The following is a 23,766-nucleotide window of genomic DNA, read 5'->3' on the forward strand; positions in this document are numbered from 1 at the left end:
GACTGGCCGGCCTCTGATTGGCTGAGAGCTCTCTCTCAGCCAATCAGAGGCCGGCCATTCATTTGACACACTTTTTTAAAATTCTAATAGCCGCCGCTGCACCCGATGTCCACCCCACTGCTCCTCACCGCTGCTGCACCCGCTGTCCGCCCCAATGCTCCTCACTGCTGCTGCACCCGCTGTCCACCCCACTGCTGCACCCGCTGTCCGCCCCAATGCTCCTCACTGCTGCTGCACCCACCGCCCGCCCCACTGCTCCTCACCGCTGCTGCCTGCCCCACTGCTCCTCCTCACCGCTGCTGCCCACCCCACTGCTGCTGCACCCGCTGTCCACCCCACTGCTCCTCACCGTTGCTGCACCCACTGTCTGCCCCACTGCTCCTCACCGCTGCTCCACCCGCTGTCCGCCCCACTGCTCCTCACCGCTGCTGCCCCACTGCTCCTCACGGCTGCTGCAACCGCTGCCCGCCCCACTGCTCCTCACTGCTGCTGCACCCGCCGCCCGCCCCACTACTCCTCCTCACCGCTGCTGCACCCACCATCCACCCCACTACTCCTCCTCACCGCTGCTGCCTGCCCCATTGCTCCTCACCGCTGCTGCACCCACCATCCACCCCACTGCTCCTCCTCACCACTGCTGCCTGCCCCACTTCTCCTCACCGCTGCTGCCTGCCCCACTGCTCCTCACCGCTGCTGCACCTGCCTCACTGCTGCTGCACCCACCCCACTGCTCCTCCTCACCGCTGCTGCCTGCCCCACTGCTCCTCACCTCTGCTGCACCTGCCTCACTGCTGCTGCACCCACCCCACTGCTCCTCCTCACCGCTGCTGCCTGCCCCACTGCTCCTCACCTCTGCTGCAACCGCTGTCCGCCCCACTGCTCCTCACCGCTGCTGCACCCGCCGTCCGCCCCACTGCTCCTCCCCGCTGCTGCCTGCCCCACTGCTCCTCACCGCTGCTGCACCCACTGCTCCTCCCAGGGAGCTGACAGGCAGCTCGCAGGAGGCCTAATGTATGGGGGGCTTTACAACCAATCAGGTGTTACTTATCGTTTATCTAACACCTTCTAGAAGATAATAGCTAGGATCTGATTGGTTGCTGTTGGCATTAGGGCAACAGTAAAACCCCCTTCCCCCCCACCTCAACATTATCACAGTGTTATAACGTGTGGTATGGGTCACAGGGTCGACTATATGAACGCGTGAAAGGATGACATGGCGAAGGTTGGAAGGTCGACACAAGCAATAGGTGGACAATGGGAAGGTCCACAGTCAAAATGTTGACATTACTTTTTCACACTTTTTTTTTTACCCAAATTTCTAGGTAAGTCGACATGGACACTGTCAGTGTACCGCTGCGCTCGGCACGTGGCTATATGATCCCGACATGCAGTAATGGATGGTAGGGCATGAAATAACGCCCGTAGGCAAAAGCCCTCTCAAAAAAACATGAATAACTGACATTGACCTTCTCATTGTCGGCCTCTGTCAACCTTCCCCTGTGTCAACCTTCCGCCCCTGTGTCAACCTTCCCCTGTGTCAACCTTGCGCCCCTCTGTCAACCTTAGCCCATTGACCGTCATAGTGAGTTTTTCCCTCTTTTTGGTGTCAGTGTTAACCCCTGTGTCCGTGTACCTGCTGTTAGTGCACCCCACCACTCACCACGCTCCAGGCCCGGAGCCCCGCCCACTATGGCCCAGCTACATGCAAGTGGGAAAAAGTTTTTAAAAAATGCAGAAAACCAAATCCCCCCAAAAATCTTGTATTTTATGTGTTGCCCATAAACATGATGTGACTATAACCATGGACCATGTCTGTCATCCATCCTGATACCCTGAGACTCCCGGGGAGATGGGGGGGGGGGGGAGGCAGAGTCTCTGACATCATTCATCCCGATACCCTGAGACTCCCGGGGAGATGGGGGGGGGGGGGGGGAGAGTCTCTGACATCATCCACCCCGATACCCTGAGACTCCCGGGGAGATGGGGGGGGGGGGCAGAGTCTCTGACATCATCCATCCCGATACCCTGAAACTCCCGGGGAGATGGGGGGGGGGCAGAGTCTCTGACATCATCCATCCTGATACCCTGAGACTCCCGGGGAGATGGGGGGGGCAGAGTCTCTGACATCATCCATCCCGATACCCTGAGACTCCCGGGGAGATGCGGGGGCAGAGTCTCTGACATCATCCATCCCGATACCCTGAGACTCCCGGGGAGATGGGGGGGCAGAGTCTCTGACATCATCCATCCGGATACCCTGAGACTCCCGGGGAGATGGGGGGTGGGGGTGGCAGAGTCTCTGACATCATCCATCCTGATACCCTGAGACTCCCGGGGAGATGCGGGGGCAGAGTCTCTGACATCATCCATCCCGATACCCTGAGACTCCCGGGGAGATGCGGGGGCAGAGTCTCTGACATCATCCATCCCGATACCCTGAGACTCCCGGGGAGATGGGGGGGCAGAGTCTCTGACATCATCCATCCGGATACCCTGAGACTCCCGGGGAGATGGGGGGGGAGGGGGCAGAGTCTCTGACATCATCCATCCCAATACCCTGAGACTACCGGGGAGATGGGGGGCAGAGTCTCTGACATCATCCATCCCGATACCCTGAGACTCCCGGGGAGATGGGGGGGGGGGAGGCAGAGTCTCTGACATCATCCACTCTGATACCCTGAGACTCCCGGGGAGATGGGGGGCAGAGTCTCTGACATCATCCATCCCAATACCCTGAGACTCCCGGGGAGATGGGGGGCAGAGTCTCTGACATCATCCCGATACCCGGAGACTCCCAGGGAGATGGGGGGGGCAGAGTCTCTGACATCATCCATCCCGATACCCTGAGACTCCCAGGGAGATGGGGGGGGCAGAGTCTCTGACATCATCCATCCTGAGACTCCCGGGGAGATGGGGGGGGGCAGAGTCTCTGACATCATCCATCCTCTGATACCCTGAGACTCCCGGGGAGATGGGCGGGCAGAGTCTCTGACATCGGTACTTGTGAGTTATCCGGGCGTCCGATTTTTAAATCGGGTCGGATCGGGACATCGCATCGCATCGCATGCGACCATCGGATGCGATGCGATGCGATGACCCGATTTTTCCATAGGAATCAATGTTAAAAGTTCTGCACTCACTGGCAGCTCAGCAACAGGCTGTGAGAGGGGAGGGTCAGTGTGAGCCACTAGGGGGAGGGTCAGTGTGAGGCACTAGGCTATGGGCTGGGGATGGTAAGTGTGAGGTACTAGGGGGAGGTTTAGGATATGACGTGAGGGTTAGTGTGAGACACTAGGGGGATGGTTAGTGCGAGGCATTAGGGAGTGCTAGGCCATGGGGAGCGGAATGGGTGAGGTTTAGTAATACTCGCCCCAAGACACAGGCACACTGCCTCTCCCTGCCCTGTCAGTGCCTCTCCCTGCCCTGTCAGTGCCTCTCCCTGCCCTGTCAGTGCCTCTCCCTGCCCTGTCAGTGCCTGCTGACACACGTGCTGGGCTGCCGGGAGATTATGTAAAATGGAGGAGGTAATCAATCACACTGGAAACAAATATTAAATATGAAATATAGTCTAAAGACTCTAAATTAGTGTTAATCAGAATATATGCAGCACTAGGGGGCGCTGTCACAATAGCGAGGAGAACCATAGGCGCAAAACAGAAAGAGGGTCATAGTTTTTCCCGATACACCCTTTCAGACACATCTGTATTATCCAATGGCCACATCCAGGGGTGGGGCCCATGACGTCAGGGGGCGGAGCCAGCCTGCCAGTGATGTCAGGGACCAGAGCCAGAGCGTTTTTGAAGACACCATTCTAACTACTATACAGATTACCAAAAAATACAGATTTACATTTTATTGCGATGTCAGCAAAAGTACCCAACATTTCCACATGCATGCTTTAATAATGTGACCTCATCCATCGACATAGGCCGGCAGGTGTGCGATAGTCAACATTCAGAATATCGACAGGTTCTGATGGTTGTGTCAATATACCAGCATGGACATCAGGTCAAATAGTATGTCAACATTCACAGAGTTTACATGGTGAAAACGCCTACATGCTCATAATATAGACATATTAGCCAAGTCGACACCAGAATGTCGACTTATCGTGTTTTGTATATTTTTAGCCTAACCTTAAAAATTGCACAGATTTTCTTATTGTCGATAGCCCGATATTGACAAGTAAAATGTCGACACAACGATAGGTCGGCATTTATGAATGTCAACTATTTTCCTGACCATATGCCCATGTCAACATTCTGGCCAGACCCAATACACACACAGTTTAGCAGAAGGGGCCACAGATATGAGAGATGGCGCTAACTGTGGCTTTTCAGGTGGTTGTTGAGAACCGTCTTCTTAGTAAAGCTCCTCCCACACTGGGCACAGGAGTACGGCTTCTCCCCGGTGTGTACTCTCCAGTGTGTCATCAGGGACGACTTCTGGCTGAAGCACTTCCCGCAGCAGGTGCAGGCGTAGGGCTTCTCTCCGGTGTGTATCCGCGAGTGCAGGATGAGGTGCGTGCTGCGGCTGAAACACTTCCCACACTCACCGCACTCGTACGGCTTCACCCCGGTGTGGATGCGCTGGTGCAGGCTGAGGTGGGCACTGCGGCTGAAGCACTTGCCGCAGTCTGCACAGGAGAAGGGTTTCTCCCCCGTGTGGGTCCTCTGGTGCAGGATGAGGTTGGTGCTGCAGCTGAAGCGCTTGGCGCAGTCCGGGCAGGAGTAGGGCTTTTCCCCTGTGTGGGTTCTCTGGTGCAGGCTAAGCTTGGAGCTGCTGATGAAGCATTTGCCGCACTCGGTGCAGGAGTAGGGCTTCTCCCCCGTGTGGGTCCTGTAATGCGTGATCAGCAGCGACTTCTGGTTGAAGGACTTCCCACAGACAGAGCAGGTGTAGGGCTTCTCCCCCGTGTGAACTCTCTGGTGCCTGGAGAGCAGCGAGTTGGAGGCAAAGTACTTCCCGCAGTACGAGCATATCACAGAGTGCGGAGCTCTGTGGGCAGCGCGGTGCTCAGACAGATCTGCATTATTGGTAAAGCACTCCTGACACTCTAAGCACACATACACCCCTGAGCTGAGTGGGGGCAGGGGGGCAGGAGAAGCTGATGTGTAACGGAAGGATTCACCAGAGTCATTACCAACATACGTTTCGCTTGAGTCATTACCAACATACGTTTCACCATCCTCTTTGTCGTAAGCATCCGTGTCAGGACAGGGAGGGTAATCAGCCCCTGTATTTGAATCGCTGTCAGTGAGGTCTAGTTCATCACACGATCCTCCCTGAGCTGGACTTGGTGTATGTTGAATATCACTAGTTGCTGGGGAAAGGTCATTTACGTCTCCACATGAAATGGACTGTACCACGTGTGCACCAGTGCTGGGTGAACCTACGTTAGTCTCTTGGGTGGTACATGAGACCGATTCCTTCTTGACGTGCATGGATCTATACAGTGTGCGATCTGTTGGCGTGTCCAGGTCAGTGTCACTGAGATCTCTGGCTTCAACCGGGGCCAGTTCCTCCTTCACGCGGGTAGATGTGGATTTATTCACAGTGTGTTCACAGAAACCTGGTGCAAAGAAATTGGATAAAATTAGAATTACATGCAGAGGGGGCCCCGCTGACCCAGCTTTTGCCCATAGGGGGCCGCGCCGCTCCTAATGTGGCCAAGAGGTGGTGCAACTGACCCTGCTGTCGACAATTATGAACATCCTTGTGCTCAGTATTTGAAAGGACTATACTTTGGAATTACACATCCCAGCATGCCTTGCCACAGTTTTGCTGTTAGGTCATGCTAAAACTTCAAGGATCATGCTGGGATGGGTAGTTCCACTGCAGCTGGGAGTTGCATACCCCTGGTATAGTAAAAAGGGGATCTGAGATTGAATCTTGGATACCTGGGGTGAGATTTAATAGAATGAGAGATTCAGAAAGTGAGAGATTTGGCAAGAAATCTGTTTTTTTAAAGCGGCAATCATTTACACTGCACAACCAGATTGATTTTGCAGGGTAAATGATTGGTGCTTTAAAAAAACTGGAGATTTCTTCCCAAATCTCTCACTTTCTGAAACTCTCATCCCATTAAATCTCACCCCTGATCTAAGTATGGGCCTATTCCCCATTATAAAGTTATGTGTCTGTAGTAATGACTGAACTAACAAGCTAAGGTAACTGAAGTCCATAATTAAGGGTTCATTGATCAAATTCTAGGTTAATAAAGTTCAGGACTCATCGACAACTGATTTTGCACGTACCACCATTACAACATTTTTAACCCTTTATTGAAATACCTTAAATACGGCCAAGCATACATGTGTGCTATTATAACTATACATTACTCCATAATATAATCTTACCCGACTCGAGGGGTGAGTGACTGTCCAACACCTCCTGTACTCCTACGTGGTCCCAGTCCTGAGGAACAGAGAGATTTTTTTTTTTACCATTATGTGTAGACACAGTCAACATAAACACTAAAAAGTACCGCTGCGCTCGCTAGGCTTAAGGCACGGTGCCTTGCTATGCTCGGAACACTATTTCTTTCTCCCACCATGCCCTAGTGGATGTTAGGGCATGAAATACCGCCTGTCGGCACATGTCGGCAAAAAAAAAGTAAAAAAGAAAAACTTAGATCTAATGACCCCGTCGACCTAAAAACTTGTAGACCTTACTGCATGTGGACCTAATCTCATGTCGACCTAGTGGTGTCGACCTAATGACTGTCTAACAACTTGCTGGTGACCCAATGACCGTACCCCACCTGTACACTCTACTTTTTAAGTGTCACAAATACAATTATACAGCCATCGTCCATGTCCTGTTCCCAGCAGTCACCTCTCCTGTCACATCCCCCGGTGTTACTGTATAACGTCCCATCCCCAGCAGTCCCCTCTCCTGTCACATCCCCCGGTGTTACTGTATAACGTCCCATTCCCAGCAGTCACCTCTCCAGTCACATCCCCCGGTGTTACTGTATAACGTCCTATTCCTAGCAGTCACCTCTCCGGTCACATCCCCCCGGTGTTACTGTATAATGTCCCATTCCCAGCAGTCACCTCTCTGGTCACATCCCCCGGTGTTACTGTATAATGTCCCATTCCCAGCAGTCACCTCTCCGGTCACATCCCCCGGTATTACTGTATAACGTCCCATTCCCAGCAGTCACCTCTCCGGTCACATCCCCCGGTGTTACTGTATAAGGTCCCATTCCCAGCAGTCACCTCTCCGGTCACATCCCCCGGTGTTACTGTATAACGTCCCATTACCAGCAGTCACCTCTCCGGTCACATCCCCCGGTGTTACTGTATAAGGTCCCATTCCCAGCAGTCACCTCTCCGGTCACATCCCCCGATGTTACTGTATAACGTCCCATTACCAGCAGTCACCTCTCCGGTCACATCCCCCGGTGTTACTGTATAACGTCCCATTCCCAGCAGTCACCTCTCCGGTCACATCCCCCGATGTTACTGTATAATGTCCCATTCCCAGCAGTCACATCCCCCGGTGTTACTGTATAACGTCCCATTCCCAGCAGTCACCTCTCCGGTCACATCCCCCGGTGTTACTGTATAATGTCCCATTCCCAGCAGTCACCTCTCCGGTCACATCCCCCAGTGTTACTGTATAATGTCCCATTCCCAGCAGTCACCTCTCCGGTCACATCCCCCGGTGTTACTGTATAACGTCCTATTCCCAGCAGTCACCTCTCCTGTCACATCCCCCGGTGTTACTGTATAACGTCCCATTCCCAGCAGTTACCTCTCCGGTCACATCCCCCGGTGTTACTGTATAACATCCCATTCCCAGCAGTCACCTCTCCGGTCACATCCCCCGGTATTACTGTATAACGTCCCATTCCCAGCAGTCACCTCTCCGGTCACATCCCCCGGTGTTAATATATAACGTCCCATTCCCAGCAGTCACCTCTCCAGTCACATTCCCCAGTGTTATTGTATAACGTCCCATTCCCAGCAGATACCTCTTCTGTTACATCCCCCAGTGTTACTGTATAACGTCCCATTCCCAGCAGTCACCTATCCTGTCACATCCCCCGGTGTTACTGTATAACATCCCATTCCCAGCAGTCACCTCTTCGGTCACATCCCCGGTGTTACTGTATAACGTCCCATTCCCAGCAGTCACCTCTCCGGTCACATCCCCCGGTGTTACTGTATAACGTCCCATTCCCAGCAAATCACCTGTCCAGTCACATCCCCCGGTGTTACTGTATAACGTCCCATTCCCAGCAGTCACTCTCCGGTCACATCCCCCGGTGTTACTGTATAACGTCCCATTCCCAGCAGTCACCTCTCCGGTCACATCCCCCGGTGTTACTGTATAACGGTCCCATTCCCAGCAGTCACCTCTCCGGTCACATCCCCCGGTGTTACTGTATAACGGTCCCATTCCCAGCAGTCACCTCTCCGGTCACATCCCCCGGTGTTACTGTATAATGTCCCATTCCCAGCAGTCACCTCTCCGGTCAGCAGCTGAATGATCTTGTTGGTGAGTTCCAGGATCTTCTGGTCATTGTGCCTCTCATGTATCAGAGAGTGCGGTGGAGGCACCGTGATGGGGCTCTGGGTCCTGCTCCGTCCTCCTGACACACGGCCACATTTTCGTTTCTTCACAACAGCATAATCCTACATGTTAAATAGATAAACGTCATAACATTAACAGCTCAGCATGAATATTACATACAGTGTACAGTATTCACATCATTGATATTGTTTTAAGATAACACTGATCAAGGCAGTTATAAGAAAGCTATATAAACACAGTGTCAGACTTCCCGCATTGGGTTGTTACATGAAAAGGCTACAACATAAATGCACAATAGCACAATGTCAGTGAGGACGTGACTGCTGCACCCTGTATAGGTCCATATGCTCTGCACATGAGTCACCTAACCATGCACGGGGTGGATGAGGTCCTAGTAGTTACTGCAGCTGAAAGATGTCATCAGATTAGACCATGGGTCCTCAAACTGTGACCCTCCAGATGTTGTGAAACTACAAATCCCAGCATGCCTTGCCACAGTTTTAACACTCCCTTATAGCAAAACTGTGGCAAGGCATGCTGGGATTTGTAGTTTCACAACATCTGGAGGGCCGCAGTTTGAGGACCCATGGATTAGACAAATTACACTATGACACCCCAGACCCCCTCACCTCTCCAGTCAGTACATAGATGATCTCCAGGGTAAGACTTAATATCCTGTCATTGATGGCAGTCCTGCTCTTGTCCATCCTCTGATCTACAGGATATATAGTATTAAACATGAGCATGATGGATAAGGGAAGGGGGAGAGATCATGGATAATAGAAGGCACATAATGGATAAGAGCAGGCACACAATGGATAAGGGAAGGGGGAGGAATCATGGATTAGAGAAGGCACGTAATGGATAAGAGCAGGCGTGTCACGGATAAGAGCAGGCGGGCCACGGGTAAGAACAATGCACCACAGGTAAGAACAGAGGCACCACGGGTAAGAGCAGGCGCATCGCATAATGGATAAGAGCAGGGGAATAATGGATAAAAGAAGGCACATCATGGATAAGAGAAGGCACATCATGGATAAGTGAAGGCACATCATGGATAAGAGTAGGGGAATAATGGAGAAGAGAAGGCACATAATGGATAAGTGAAGGCACATAATGAATAAGAGCAGGGGAATAATGGATGAGAAGGTACATCATGGATAAAAGCAGGTGTATGAACGTGTACATAATGGAGAAGAGAAGGCACATAATGGATAAGAGAAGGCACATCTTGGATAAGGTAGGGGAATAATGGATAAGAGAAGGCACATAATGAATAAGAGCAGGAGAATAATGGATGAGAAGGTACATCATGGATAAAAGCAGGTGTATGAACGTGTACATAATGGGTAAGAGAAGGCACATCATGGATAAGAGTAGGGGGATAATGGATAAGAGAAGGCACATCATGGATAAGAGCAGGGAAATAATGGATAAAAGAAGGCACATCATGGATAAGAGCAGGGGAATAATGGATAAGTGAAGGCACATCATGGATAAAAGCAGGTGTATGAACGTGTACATAATGGATAAGAGTAGGGGGATAATGGATAAGAGAAGGCACATAATGGATAAGAGAAGGCACATCTTGGATAAGGTAGGGGAATAATGGGTAAGAGAAGGCACATCATGGATAAGAGTAGGGGGATAATGGATAAGAGCAGGCACATCATGGATAAGAGTAGGGGGATAATGGATAAGAGAAGGCACATCATGGATAACAGCAGGTGTATGAACGTGTACATAATGGAGAAGAGAAGGCACAGAATGGACAAGATGAATAGCAGCATCCTCTCACCACACAGCTACGATATGACAACAGTAACTTGGACACCGGTCCTCCAGCGGAAGTTATTCCAGGTTGTGCCTAAGACGTCACTTCCGGTGTGCGGTCCGCTAGTTGATTTTGCGTGTCACAACTATTCCGGAAAAGGGCGCTTCCAGACTCCCTACGTCACATCCGCCGCTTGCGTTCCTTGCCTCTGCCTGACGGAGCTTCCGATGTAACGGGTCAGCTGACTTCCGGGTCTTGCGGCGCAAGCCTCGTTCTTGTCCTCCCTCCTTATAGCGATGCGTCTCGTGTGTTCTCTGCGGGGGACAGACGCCACCTGTGGCGGCAGCGTGTAACTACAGCCAGTGACCATGTCACAGATGGTACAGCTGCAGCATGTTGCATGAGTCGGTTTGAGGTTCACACTGGTGTCTGGTCCTGTGCTATGTATTATTATTATTATTATTATTATCAGTGTTGATCTGCAATTGTAGAGTCGCTTGGGTGCTGCAGAAGATCCCTTATGAAGCCATGCTCCTCAGGGTCCGCTGATTGGTTCTCCTGTGAGGGCTGCTGGTCATTGGTTCTCCGCGCTGCTCCTGTGACCCCCCTCCCCCAATGCAGTAAAGTGACACTGCAAACCAACAGCTCACTTTACAGCACTGGAAGTCACAGCAGTAGGGAGCCCTGATGACCGAGTCTTGGTAAAAGTCCATACACACTGGGCGACTAAGGCAGGCAGCCAAAGGTGGCGCCCGGAGCGGCATAGGGGGGCGGGGGTGCAATGGCGGGCAGCGGTCCGAACGGTGGGAAGCTACACCTGGCACTCTGGCCGGCCAGTCAGGGGGAGCGGGGGGGAGCCCGGCCGGGAGGGGGTAAAATGGCCGGGAGGCAGCATTCCAGCAGGAAGCACGGCCAGGCAGCAGATCGCTGCGGGGAAAGCCTCTCAGTGCATACACACTGATCGGCTTTCCCCCTGCCCGGCGCCAACAGGGGGGGGGGGGGGGGGCGGCTTTGTATAGCGGAGCGCTATGCAAAGCCGTCCTCAAATCCGCTTATCTGCTGATATAACCAGCAGATGAACGGCTTTCCCGGCAATGTTGCGGGAGCGCATAGCAGCGCTCACCGCTGGGCCATACACACGGGGCGGCTTTCAGCTCAAAGTCGCCCAGTGTGTATGGGCCTTAAGTCATACTTGCCTACTTTTAAAGAACCCTGGAGAGGAGACTGTCAGCAGCACTTTTGGGGGCGGGGTCAGTAATGCAAATGGCTCTTTGAGGAGGGGGCGGTGCTAAAAGGGTGCAATTTTCATATTTAACCCCCTGAAAAGCAGCAAATCGTGGCAATTTACCACTGCCACTGGGCTTATGCGGGAGGGAGGGGGGCGGTATGCAGGGCCGGATTTGTCACTAGGCCCGTGGGGCACGGGCCTAGGGGCGGCAGCCGTCAGGCACCTGCTGTAAATCAGCCTAGCTAGATCAGCTGGCGTGTGCAGTTGCCATGGAAACGGCTAAACCCTCCCAGCCTGCTTGCGCACCTCTGCAGCGTTGCCTCCTGGATCTCCTCCCTCACATCAGTCTCCTCCGGCGTAGGGAAGGGGCAGCGTCACTTCTTATTTTTGATTGGCAGCTGGCCAGGCAGTCACCTCAGTCCGGCACCAAGAGGGAGATGCGGTGCTCATCGCGGCTTCCTAGCTAGCCCTGTTACCTTTACAGAGCTGGCATTCAATTACCGGCTACTGTGCCTGTGCGCTGCTGCACATGTTCCACACTGGGCAGCCTGGAGCTACAGTCTCATCCCCCCCTCCCACCGAGCAGTGCATACAGGCAGTATTTACTGCCTGCTCACACTCTTGCACCGGGAGCTCCGGAGTCCGTCCACACAGGCTGTACAGTCACCTACTTAAAGGAGAGAGGGCGGCCTGCTGTGCTCCTGCTAGACCGTCCCAATTATCCCTCCCCTTGAAATCATACTCTGAGACAAGTTTTGGGATTAAATCATTGGCCACAGTTTTATTCACAATCCTTAACCAATGTTTTGCCGGGTGGGGACAGAGAGCGGTGGGCAAGGTGCAAGAGCCTATCAATGCCGATCATTGATTTGCGCTGGGGCGTGCCACATACCTACGCGGTAGGCCCTCAGCAACGCCCCCTCCCGTTCCTGGGAGCCAGCCCCCGCAGATCACTCTCGCTTGGCGCGCAGCCGATGGCCCGCCGTCGAAAGCTGGAGCCTGTCGTCCGGCCCCACGCCGAGGTTGAATCTGCCACCTCAGCTGGTTCCCCTCCTCCGCCTGCCTTGCGCACCGCCTCTTCCCGCCACTGAGGTTTTCGGGTATTGCCCGGGCACTGAAAAACCCCCACCCTGCACAAATGCCCTTCCCTCACACTCACTGCGCTTCCTGGAGTGCGTTGTTAAACCAGTCGATGCCAATGCCTGACCAATGCACTCCATCTGCCTCATACGTGCCCTTGATCGTCTGGTTGATATCTGCATGTTGGATAACCCCCCTTCACACGCTTGGCTACTGCCACCTTTACCTTCTTCCTGGTCCTTCCAATGGATGCTGCTGGACAACAGTACCCTAACCCTAAGTCGGTGCTGACCGTTCTTACCAGGTCAAGGGATCTGGCATCCCCTAACTCATTACCTCCCAGATGACCAACTATCGTGTCCGGCGTGCAGGCCGTCCCCTTGCCCCGTGGCAATGCCTCCCTGGGCCCGTTCCACCTCATCCCCCTCTGCCAGAACCAAAACACTCGTCCTCCGCTCCTAGGCAGCCCTAGGTGCGTGCCGTAAGGCCTGGCCGCAGCCCTGACTTCGGCCTAATGAACGTAGGAGTGGCTGACAATCCATATTTGTTTTGGGTTAAATCTTATAATGATCCCATTTTCACCTGCCCGGCGCTCTGCTCCCAGCACCTGCGCGGCCTTCACTACCCACGGAAGTGGCCGCCCCAATCCTCAATAAATGGGAGCTAAACCTACCTGTCGGCCACCGCCTGCCGCTACGCCCTCCTTCAGGATAGCTGAAAACTGGTATCTGGTTAGCGGTGACCCGTTCTGCGTGCGCAAGGAAATTCCCCTTGCTTGCTGTCGCAATACCTACAAAGGCCCTAACCGCTGCCACCGGGCACGTTGCCGGGTCCGCGTGACGGTTAAGCTGGACCCATCTACCCTTGCCCTCCTGATCCGTCCTTGACCTGTGAATCTTGCACAGCACCGCCTGCTAAGTTACTGCCACATTTCTATGCTGCGTGCCCTCTCCTGTTGACAACCTCGTTCCCGCCACTACTAAAACCCATTGCGAATGCCGCCCTGAACAGGGCTGCTTCCCTCTGGTCCTGGCAGAGAGTTGAAATCTGGTCCCACAAAATCCGCCACCTTTCTATTGTGATGGGTTGCCTTGCGTCCGGCCTCTTAGCCTCCATCCTGGCCCAGCCCCTCCTGATAATGCGCACTGCGAATCACTTCGCCCTGTCGACCCTGCCACTGAGCTTGTAGAAACAAGATGCCTGCTGGCAAGGCGCCTAGCCGGGATTTTGAGGCCTGCTCCTGCCTGAGCTTGACCAGGAAAGCCAACAGCTGCTGCTGCGCGCTGAGTCTCTTGGCACCTACCGTACCCTGGCAATCCTTCCAGCAATTCCATGCCACCTTGTATGCTTCCCAAGTCCTTGGTGCCGGTGACCGCTCCGCCCGGCTAGCTAACTCGGCTTGACTATCTTTCAGAGACATGAGGGGCATGTTAGACCTGATGTGCTCACGCTTGGCGCTGCTGCCCTGACAGCTTCCCCGTTCTGCCGCGACAGCGTATCCGCTATCACGTTCTTTCCCCTGGCACATGCTTTTCCCTGAATGTAATATTGTGGTGACAGCGTGTCCGCTATCACGCTCTTTCCCCTGGCACATGCCTTGCCCTGAATGTAATATAGTGGCGCAGGCATTTCACAACCAATCTTCTAACCAGCCTGACTACTTGTTAGGATCCGCCTCCAGCGGATCTGTGTTATGCGCAGATTCACTTATTCTGTGTGTAGTTTCATGTTCTCCCTGGGTTTATCTCAGCCTGTCTGTGTGTGTTTACTCGCTAGTGGCATCCAGTGGTCAGCCTGGGCCATTGCAGGTTACTTTCAGTACTGTGTGTTCTGGACTCAGGTGTCTTGATTAGGCTCCTAGCCTGCAGTGCACACCTTTTGGCAATGTGTAATCAGCACCACATTGTGCTCACTATATAAACCCTCTGGTTATTCAGGCCCAGGCCGGTTATAGCTTTTGTACCTCAGGGTCTCAAGTGTTCCTGGTTCCTGTTCCCTGTCATCCTGCATCCTGTCGTTGATTCCCAGCTGTGTCCTCCGTTCAGTCTCCTGTCCTCCCGGTGTCCGTGTGTCGTCCTTTATCCGTCTCCCGGTCCCTGCAGCTCCTGTTGGTCTTTGTGGGATTCCTTCTCCAGCGTGGTGCTTCCTTCGGCTGGTTCCCTGCCTTGTCCGCAGCATCTCAGCTCCAGCTAAGTTGATATCCCTCGTGTTCAGATAAGTTGGGAGCTTCCCCCTCTTTGTCTCCTTACTAATCATTTGCTTATTGTGTCAGCGTATAGTGTATTGTTACACCTGTCAGCAGTACTCATTGTGTCAGCATATAGTGTATTGTTACACCCGTCAGCAGTTCTTAGTGTGTCAGCATATCGTGTATTGTTACACCCGTCAGCAGTTCTTAGTGTGTCAGCATACTGTGTATGGTTACACCTGTTAAGCATTAGCACAGCGGGTTCCTGTTTAGAGTGCTATCCACTGGCACCCCTCTCCGCAGGGCAGGGTGGTCCTCGCCTCTTTGTTTGTAGATAGGTTTCCCCTTGTTCATCACTGGCCTTGGCGTGTGTGTTGTTCTTAACATAAGACCAGGTGGCATCGAGGTAACGGGCTCCCACGAACGCGGCTATTATTGGTGAAGCCTAGCACCCCGCACACACACGTCAACTCCATCTGAGTACAACGGAGTCAGGTTGGCGAGGCTGCCCTGGTCCTGTCACTATCTCCTTCCAGCCAGTGTCACGTGGTGTCTCGCCAGACAGCGTGGCACAGGAGATCCTAACACTACTGGTGATGATGACGCCCGCTGGCTGTTTACTGCCTACACTACACCCGGGTAGCCGCACCAGAATTAAATTTGCCTGTTGGCCAGCCTCCCTCCCCAGATTGTCATGGCTACCACTATTGGGAATAGCCCCAGGGCTGCCACTTCCTTGTTGATGTGCAGAAAGTGATTTTTCCTTGCTATGCCCGCTGTGGCTTGCTCCCGCCGTCGCTTAAATATCTTGCCCCTCAGGATCACCCTGCAAGCAAAATTGATGCTTCCCAACAATGATTGGAGCTGCCCCGGTGCCACCTTTCTTGCTCCGGCACAATACCTGACCTCACTAACCAGCTTTCCCACTTCTGGCAATCTGCACTCCTGCTTGGCCAAATCAATCTCTATCCCCACGTAAGACAGAACTGCTTTGGGCCCTTGCGTTTTTGAGCACGCTGAATTCCTTCAGCATTCCCTCCGCAGGAGGTTGCACTATGGCGAGATGGGTGGCCCTGCCACCACGCAATCGTCCAGGTAGTGCGCAATTGCCGCTGACCCGGTTCTCTCTTCCCAGCACCACTGCTGGAATGAACTAACTGCTTCAAAAATGCGCAAGCTATAGCGCATCCCCTCAGAAGACATTTGTCTATAAGATGTACCCGTCAAAACTTAGACCCCTGTGACAAAAAACTCTCGGGGCGCAGGGGGAGCAGCCTAACGGCTGACTCAATGTCCAACCTTGCCATAAGCGCCCCGCCTGCCTTGCGCTGGGACTATCCTGACGGGTGAGTCGAACGACTGGTATTGCACTGCGCACTCGTCCCTGTCCAAGACATCGTTTACCGATGCCCCTTCCGGATAAGACAGGTGCTGAATGAGCCTGAATTTACCAGGCGCCCCTTTGGGAACCAGTCCTAACCATGAGATAACTATTCCTGCCAATGAGGGGGTTACGAATGGCCCCGCCATCCTGCCTAAAGCCTGCTCTTTGATGCTGTTGTCCCTTACTGCCCCCGGCTGATCCCCAATAGATTTCAGGGTTTTTTGAGCTGCCGGAGGGTGTCACATTCCTGGTTATAGGTATCCTAAAACCATTCCCCCCCCCCCCCTGCTCCCCGATCCAGCATAGCCTTTGTGTGGCTGTTATGCCCCTGGGGGGTGGGGGGACACCGCCTCCCCCTGGCCCATCAGAGCTACTTCCTGCCATAAAACCTAACTGGCATGGTGGAGGCTACTAACCTGCCCTCCGGCCGTATAACAAAGGAATTCCTATGGAAAATGTCCATTCTGCCTCACTGCACCCGACAATCCATAGCCAATGCCCGTAAAATAATTTTTACAGTGGCTAACTTATGCCCCGCTTGCGTGCCATAAGGCCCTGTCTTTTAATATAGATTGCCCGTATGTTGGTTTGTTGTCCCTCCATGTAGGGGGGGGGGGGGGGCATGAGAAGAACGCCACCCCCTCTTTCCTCCCCTGTACCGGGACGCATTGCTAACCTCTGGATAAACACTGACATAAGAAAAATAAAACTTTTATACATGCATAGCCCATACATACTGATACTTACCTATCTTGAGCCCGTAGGTAGCCCTCGGTCCGGTGTCCTGGTCCGGAGGTCCTGGTGCTACGGGTTCAGTGTCCTGGTCCGGGGTTCCAGTGTCCGGGATCCGACAAATTCCATAGGGGAATCTGTGGAAGGAAATTATACTTACAAGTGTCCTAAGGCAAAGATCTGTCTTCTTCAATCCAGCAGTAGTCCAGGGGTCTTGGCAAAAAAATAAACCGGCTAGACGGACGGACTGAGCCGGAGCCGCACGTTGTCTTCGTTTACATTGTGCGGCTCCGCCCTTGAAAACTGCTATTGGCCGGCTTGCGGCCTAGCTGCTAATCAGGAGCCGCTACGCCGCAGGCCGGCCAATAGCGGTATTCGGGGGACAGAACCGCACAATGTAAACAAAGAGGTGCGTTTTTATTTAACTATTGGTTTTGCTGTGGAACTAAAAGTCACAGCAAGCCCATTGATGGGCCACATGCTGGGACTTGTGGTTCTCCAAGTCCCAGTATGCGTTTCAGGCTTGCTGGGACTCATATTTCCACAGCAAAACCCAATGGTTTATTCTATCTTTGTACACTTAATCAGCCCAGTGACCACAGCCCAGGGTCACCGGGGACAGCACCAGGCTTCAGCCTGGTCAGGTAAGTCCTGGAGGGGGGGGGCCTTTATTGGGGGGGTCCCCACTCCCCCAGGGCCCCTGGCTAGGCTGACTGGTCGGTAGGGAGGAATGCTTTGGCTGGGGGACTTGTATAAAAAGTCTCCACCCGGCTGTGGCATTACCCTGCTGGCTGGTTGGGCCTGGGGCTGGTTCGTAAAACAAGGGGGACCCCTACTCATTTGTGCCCCGTATTTTGGGAACCAGTCCCGGCCCTGGAGCCTGAGGCTATAAGCTATTATATCTGTGCCTCCCCTCAAAGTTGACAATAACACAATTGTCTTGCCCCCACCTGCACTCTCCATCTTTTACATAGAAATATTGTTAACTATTGATGGGCAGAAATCCTAGATGCATAGAGCGCTAGCACCTTCTTTTTATTCCATGGAATCTGGGATTTATGTCGGGAGGTACTTCCAGCCAGTCAAGATCTGGAGGTGTTCCTGAGTTATAGCTGTTTCTCTTCTCTTATCAATGCTACATTTTTAGACTACCCAGCCACTGACAGGGTCCTTACACATTCACACAACTGATTATAGAGCACAGTAAACTACTTATCCACCTCCCTTTCTCCATCACTTATAGTGCCTTTGAGGGCATTTATTTTGCTAATGCTTGTTCTTGTACTCCTAGTGTTCATATGTTATTAGCTTGGTAACACATTTATGAAAAATTATAATATGAAGCATTTTATTTTAGCTTTGCAATGTTTATGATGTTATTTTTGGGTCATTGGCCTATATGTTTGATGCTCATAGTATCTCTTTTTGTCTTTTGCCTTCAACCCCGGCATCATGCTTGAACGTGTCTTTTTTTATCTTGTGCTGCGTTTTTATCTACTATATCACCTGCTGTGTGCTCACTGTTACCAAATGACCAGCCCGTGTACTTGCATTATATCCCTGTTTCTGTTCTTTCTGTGCTTTTTTGTTTCTTTTGTAAAAAAAAATAAAAAATCAGAATAAAATGTATCATTGATCTACATATTGTGTATTCTGTTACTGAGCTCTGACGTGGAACCTTACATAACAGGAGGAAGTATTGGATTGGCTAAATGTGTCTATATAGCAGATCATCCTCAGATCGGGGGTGAGGATACCGCCTTAGTTATAGATTAACATATGGGGCAAAGCGGTTGCTGCGAGTTATCCACATGCAGAACTGATCTGGGGGTATATATACCATCCCATATATATATATAATCAGTGTAAATACTGCCACAGTCTGCGTGACCATAGACTCACTCCGGGAGTTGCTGTTGCTCGTTATTACAGGGATGTTGTGTATGTGTGCACAGTGGCTGCGGCCTTGGCGATGGCTCCGACTCCGATGGTTTTCTGTGCAAACAAGGATTAGGCCCACAGTGCGGAACCACAGGTGCACCAATCCTAGGGGCTGATTATGATTTACTCGCTATATAGCAAGTTCGGCCCCGTCCTGATGTTTGGGGACTGCGCATGATCATGGTCTTTTATGCGCAAGTGCAGCTTGGCTTCAGCGACTTGCATAGTCTCTGAGCAGTACGCAACCATCGGGGCAGGCCGGTGGCAGGAATGAGGCTCTCACATGGGAACGCCCAGCGTTTTATGGACGTCCCCGCGTGGGCGAGCCGATCACAGGATGTCAGCCGCCAACCCCAGCTTCGGCCAGCTGCACGCATACAAAAGCCAGTTTTCGCTGACTTCAGGAGAAATCATTAGCTGCCGATCTTATTCGGCATCAGAAGATCCACACTGGTGAGAAACTGCACTCACGTACTGAGTGTGGGAAATGTTTTACGGAAAACACAACTCTACAACTCCACCAATTAATCCACACGGGTGAGAGGCCTGTTTCTTGTCCTGAGTGTGGTCAAAGTTTCCGACTAAAACGCTTGCACCAGACTCACATGAAGGCTCACTCGGGAGAGGAGGATGAGTGATCTTGCGAATGGTGGCTTTTCTGGATTGATGTGAATAGAGACACATGGGACCACTGGACTAAATAACTCACACTTTATTAGACACCCCATAGACCTACCGGGTGATATGATTTTCATGTCTAGAATTCAGATAGAGACCACAGAAAGAACATTCTCTTCATCTGCTGATCCCACAGATTTTCTCCTCTTGGAGCCAAATTGAACAATAGAGTTTTCCTCAGTGGCTGGAGTGTGGACAGTGTGTGGCCAGCTTATCTATGACTAGGAACATCATCCAGGTTGCCAGAATCGTATTACTCTCTGATTTCAGAGAGAAGAAGAAGATTCTGATATTGTCCCAGATTACCTGGATATTTCTATAGACTTGCAGAAAAAGAAGGTCAACACTTACAGTGGTCTGCTCCATGCTAATGATTATAGCCCAACCAGTGACATGCTATTTCCAATCAAATGAAAGACTCAATACATAGATCCAGGTCATATCCATGGCCTCTCTTCAGAACAAGCTTCGTCCTGGTTTTATACTCTGACAGGATGATGGGATATTACTGTTCAGTGGAATGGTTCCCAACAGGTGGCAGGCTCTGGGATGTTCGGGGTGGCTCGGGAGGACTCGGGCGCCCGAACAAGTCCCCCCAAGCCGCGCTGAACATCACTGAGCCTGACACCTGCTCGCTACAACTAATGGTTGCGGGGCAGCTGCAGGAGAGTTCCGGCATATGAACGCCGGAGCAGAGAGGTGAGGGGGAGCAACGGGAGGGGGCAGGAGAGCGGCCACCAGGTGGGTGCCTTGATAGGTGATGAGCCAGTGGTGCACAGCTGCAGGCACCATTGGCGCACACCTTAATTATTGGTGGAATGCCGGGAATTTTCCAGGACAGCCCACTGCAACAGCACAGAAAAAATCTCCATTATTTTTTAAAGCGGCAATCATTTACACTGCTAAATCAAACTGGTTTTACAGTATAAGGGGCGCATTTATCATTAATGTGCGATGCCGGCGTGGTGACATCACCGGGCATCGCACTGCGGTTGCTTTTAATACCGCCGGGATGTATCATTATGGTGGCGCAGGGACAGGGCTCCGAAAGGAGCCTGTCCCTGCGATACCCAGAGCCGGAAGCCGGGGGGTCTGCGCATGCGCGGTTATGCGCTGACCCCCGCCAACCCCTGTGACCGCACTGCCCACGCTCGGCAGTGCGATATGTAGCCATAGGCTACAATGGGCTATCGCCATATCAGAATGGCGATAGCCCAGGGGTGCGATGCCGGGCTGCCCGATGTTGATACATCGGGCAGCTTTGCATCCCCCATAGAAACCTATGGGGGATGCGGCCGGCGGCGCTGCAGGGAGGATCGCAGCAGGGATCAGAGATACTTAATATTTGCGGCTAACCCCCGAAAACTGGTGTTTTCGGGGATTTAGCCGCAAATATGGTTTGATAAATGGGCCCCTAAATGATTGCCCCTTTAAAAAAAACCTCGAGATTCCTTAATAAATCTCTCACTTTCTGAATCTCTCATCCTATTAAATTTCACCCGGGATGTTGCTATGGGCAACCAATCAGAATCTACTTTTATTTAGCACCTTCTAGAAGATAATAGATTGTATCTGACTGGTTGCCCGTAGCAACATCCCATGTAAAATAGAACTACATTTGCCTCTGAGGGTTTGGGACACACTTGTTACAGGCCCCTCCCCCTACTGAGCACACTCACTACTGCCCTCCACCAATGTGGCAGTGCTGAGTGGGAATATAGTCCCCTCCCCCTACTGGGCACACTTACCACCCCCACTAATGGGCACTTATCAGTCCCCCACTGTGCCAGTGCTTATAGGGCATTTACACTCCTCCCCCTCCTGGGCATATAGGCCCCTCCCCTTACTGGACACACTTACCACTCCCCTCCCCCAATGTGCCATTGCTGACTGGGAATACAGTCCCCAATACTGAGAATATAGGCCCCTCCCCGTAGTGGGCACACTAACCACTCCCTCTACTGGACACACAGGCCCCTCCCCCTATTGGGCACACGTACCACACCCCACTCTGCAACATGTGCCATGTCTGTACCTACACAGAGCACCACTACAGCTGATGGCCTCATATTGCGCGACGTCGTCACTTCTGTGACTACTGTAACACACGTGACGTGACCGGCGGCTGGAACGCTGGTAGGAAGGCTCCATTCATCCACACATAGAGCTTCCTGTCCGCAGCGCAGGAGGGCGGCCGCCATCTTCTCGTGGCTCCTGTCTCCCGCAACCGGGGCTTGCGGACGCCCAAACGCAGCCTCCCGCCCGCTACACCCGCGAGGAATAGCGTCCTGCGCGCCCCAGGGCCACATTACCAGCCTCACCTGTTAGCTTGAGACCGATATAATAGGAGTAAGGAGAGGTACACCAAACTTGGCGGCCATTTTGTTGTAGTCCAGCATGAGCCAGAGTGTTGACACTGACATGACTACAATTCCCAGAATCCTCTGCTATGGGTACCCTCTTCCCACTAGCCCCTGTGTGTTTGTTACCTTCAGGTGTATAAGCAGCAGCAGGGTCTGTGCCACTGAGCAGAGGTAATTATAATTATAATGTATCATCATCATCATCATCAGTAATCTTCTGTAGTGTCTCCTTCAGGGGGTCATAACTGCTGTGGTGCCTCCTGGTGTGCTTACAGAGCCTTCTTCCTGGCTCTTGATCATCATCGTCATCATCTCAGGTGGAGCTTCTACCACTCTTGGTTGTACCCAAAGAAGGTGACGTGGACACGTCACGATGGGCTGCCCCCTGCCATACCCCCTGAAAATGCCCATCCGATGCTGTGCTGAGGGGGCAACATATGAAGTGACGCAAATCCTATCTGGCCTGGAACCACCCCCAAGTGTCCGCATCTGCAAAGAAGCGGTCTGCTATCGGATGGGCATCGGATGGCCAGGCTGGCAACCATGGAATACCCACGATGTGATGGGAAATGTATTTCTGTTGTATCTGGACCATCAATGCTTGCTAACCATCGGTTTTGGGCCTGAATGTACCACACCCTCTGTAGATTTGCCCAACTTATGAGGTTGTATATTTAGATAAACGCAACCAACGCCTAATATAATCCTGTATCGTATGTGGCGAAACGCGTTACGTTAAGTGATTTGATTGGCTGAATTTAAAGTAGTCAGTCCTGGATGTCACATACAACTTTTTTGAACCTCCAAGCTTTCAAAAACTCCATCAAAATGTGACCTTCCAGTCTTCATCTGACCTGACACCAACTTTGGTACTCCCATTCCACCCCTTCATTCTTATTCCTACTGGTTCATGCTGTAAATATTTAACTGCGTTCATTGACATAATGTCCTAAATATATGACTTATTCTGTACAGTACGTTAATAATAATAATAATAATAATAATAATAAATAGTCAAATTGTTACCTTTTCTGTTAACCTGTTGTCTCCATATGCCTAGGTCACCTCACTCACAATGGACGAGGACAGAAGTTATATTACCAAGCAGATATTAAGTCTCACCCTGGAGATCATCTACCTGCTGACCGGGGAGGTGAGGTCACAGTGACATCACTCTTATCTCTATTACTGACACAGGTAGCTGACTGGGGAGGTGAGGGGGTCTGGGAGCGTCACAGTGACATCACTCTTATCTCTATTACTGACACAGGGACCTGACCGGGGAGGTGAGGGGGTCTGGGAGCATCACAGTGACTTCACTCTTATCTCTATTACTGACACAGAGACCTGACCGGGGAGGTGAGGGGGTCTGGGAGCATCACAGTGACGTCACTCTTATCTCTATTACTAACACAGGAACCTGACCGGGGAGGTGAGGGGGTCTGGGAGCATCACAGTGACGTCACTCTTATCTCTATTACTGACACAGGGACCTGACCGGGGAGGTGAGGGGGTCTGGGAGCGTCACAGTGACATCACTCTTATCTCTATTACTGACACAGGGACCTGACCGGGGAGGTGAGGTGGTCTGGGAGCGTCACAGTGACATCACTCTTATCTCTATTACTGACACAGGGACCTAACTGGGGAGGTGAGGGGGTCTGGGAGCGTCACAGTGACATCACTCTTATCTCTATTACTGACACAGGGACCTGACCGGGGAGGTGAGGGGGTCTGGGAACGTCACAGTGACGTCACTCTTATAGCTATTACTGACACAGGGACCTGACTGGGGAGGTGAGGGGGTCTGGGAGGGTCACAGTGACATCACTCTTATCTCTACTACTGACACAG

General features: G+C 52.2%; 2 protein-coding genes across 2 annotated transcripts in view; one reads left to right on the forward strand and one right to left on the reverse strand.

The window, feature by feature from the left end:
- Window positions 1-3,839: 3,839 nt before the first annotated feature.
- Window positions 3,840-10,511, reverse strand: LOC146009959 (uncharacterized). Its single transcript, XM_083150639.1, has 5 exons — window positions 10,343-10,511; window positions 9,174-9,259; window positions 8,478-8,645; window positions 6,360-6,417; window positions 3,840-5,572 (listed from the first exon to the last, which is right to left on the reverse strand). The coding sequence occupies exons 2-5, from the start codon at window positions 9,249-9,251 to the stop codon at window positions 4,323-4,325; spliced, it is 1,554 nt and encodes a 517-aa protein (XP_083006765.1). The 5' UTR covers window positions 9,252-9,259; window positions 10,343-10,511; the 3' UTR covers window positions 3,840-4,322.
- An 11,029-nt stretch (window positions 10,512-21,540) lies between these two features.
- The window catches only part of LOC146007416 (uncharacterized), a 31,130-nt gene continuing 28,904 nt past the window's right edge, over window positions 21,541-23,766 (forward strand). The window contains exons 1-2 of the mRNA XM_083145766.1: window positions 21,541-22,083; window positions 22,973-23,065. Of these exons, the coding sequence (XP_083001892.1) occupies window positions 22,988-23,065 (78 nt within the window). The 5' untranslated portion in view covers window positions 21,541-22,083; window positions 22,973-22,987. The remainder of the gene's footprint in view (window positions 22,084-22,972; window positions 23,066-23,766) is intronic.

This window comes from Crinia signifera, chromosome 6 (genome assembly GCF_055691185.1).
Source record: "Crinia signifera chromosome 6, ASM5569118v1, whole genome shotgun sequence".
Taxonomy (NCBI): Eukaryota; Metazoa; Chordata; class Amphibia; order Anura; family Myobatrachidae; genus Crinia; species Crinia signifera.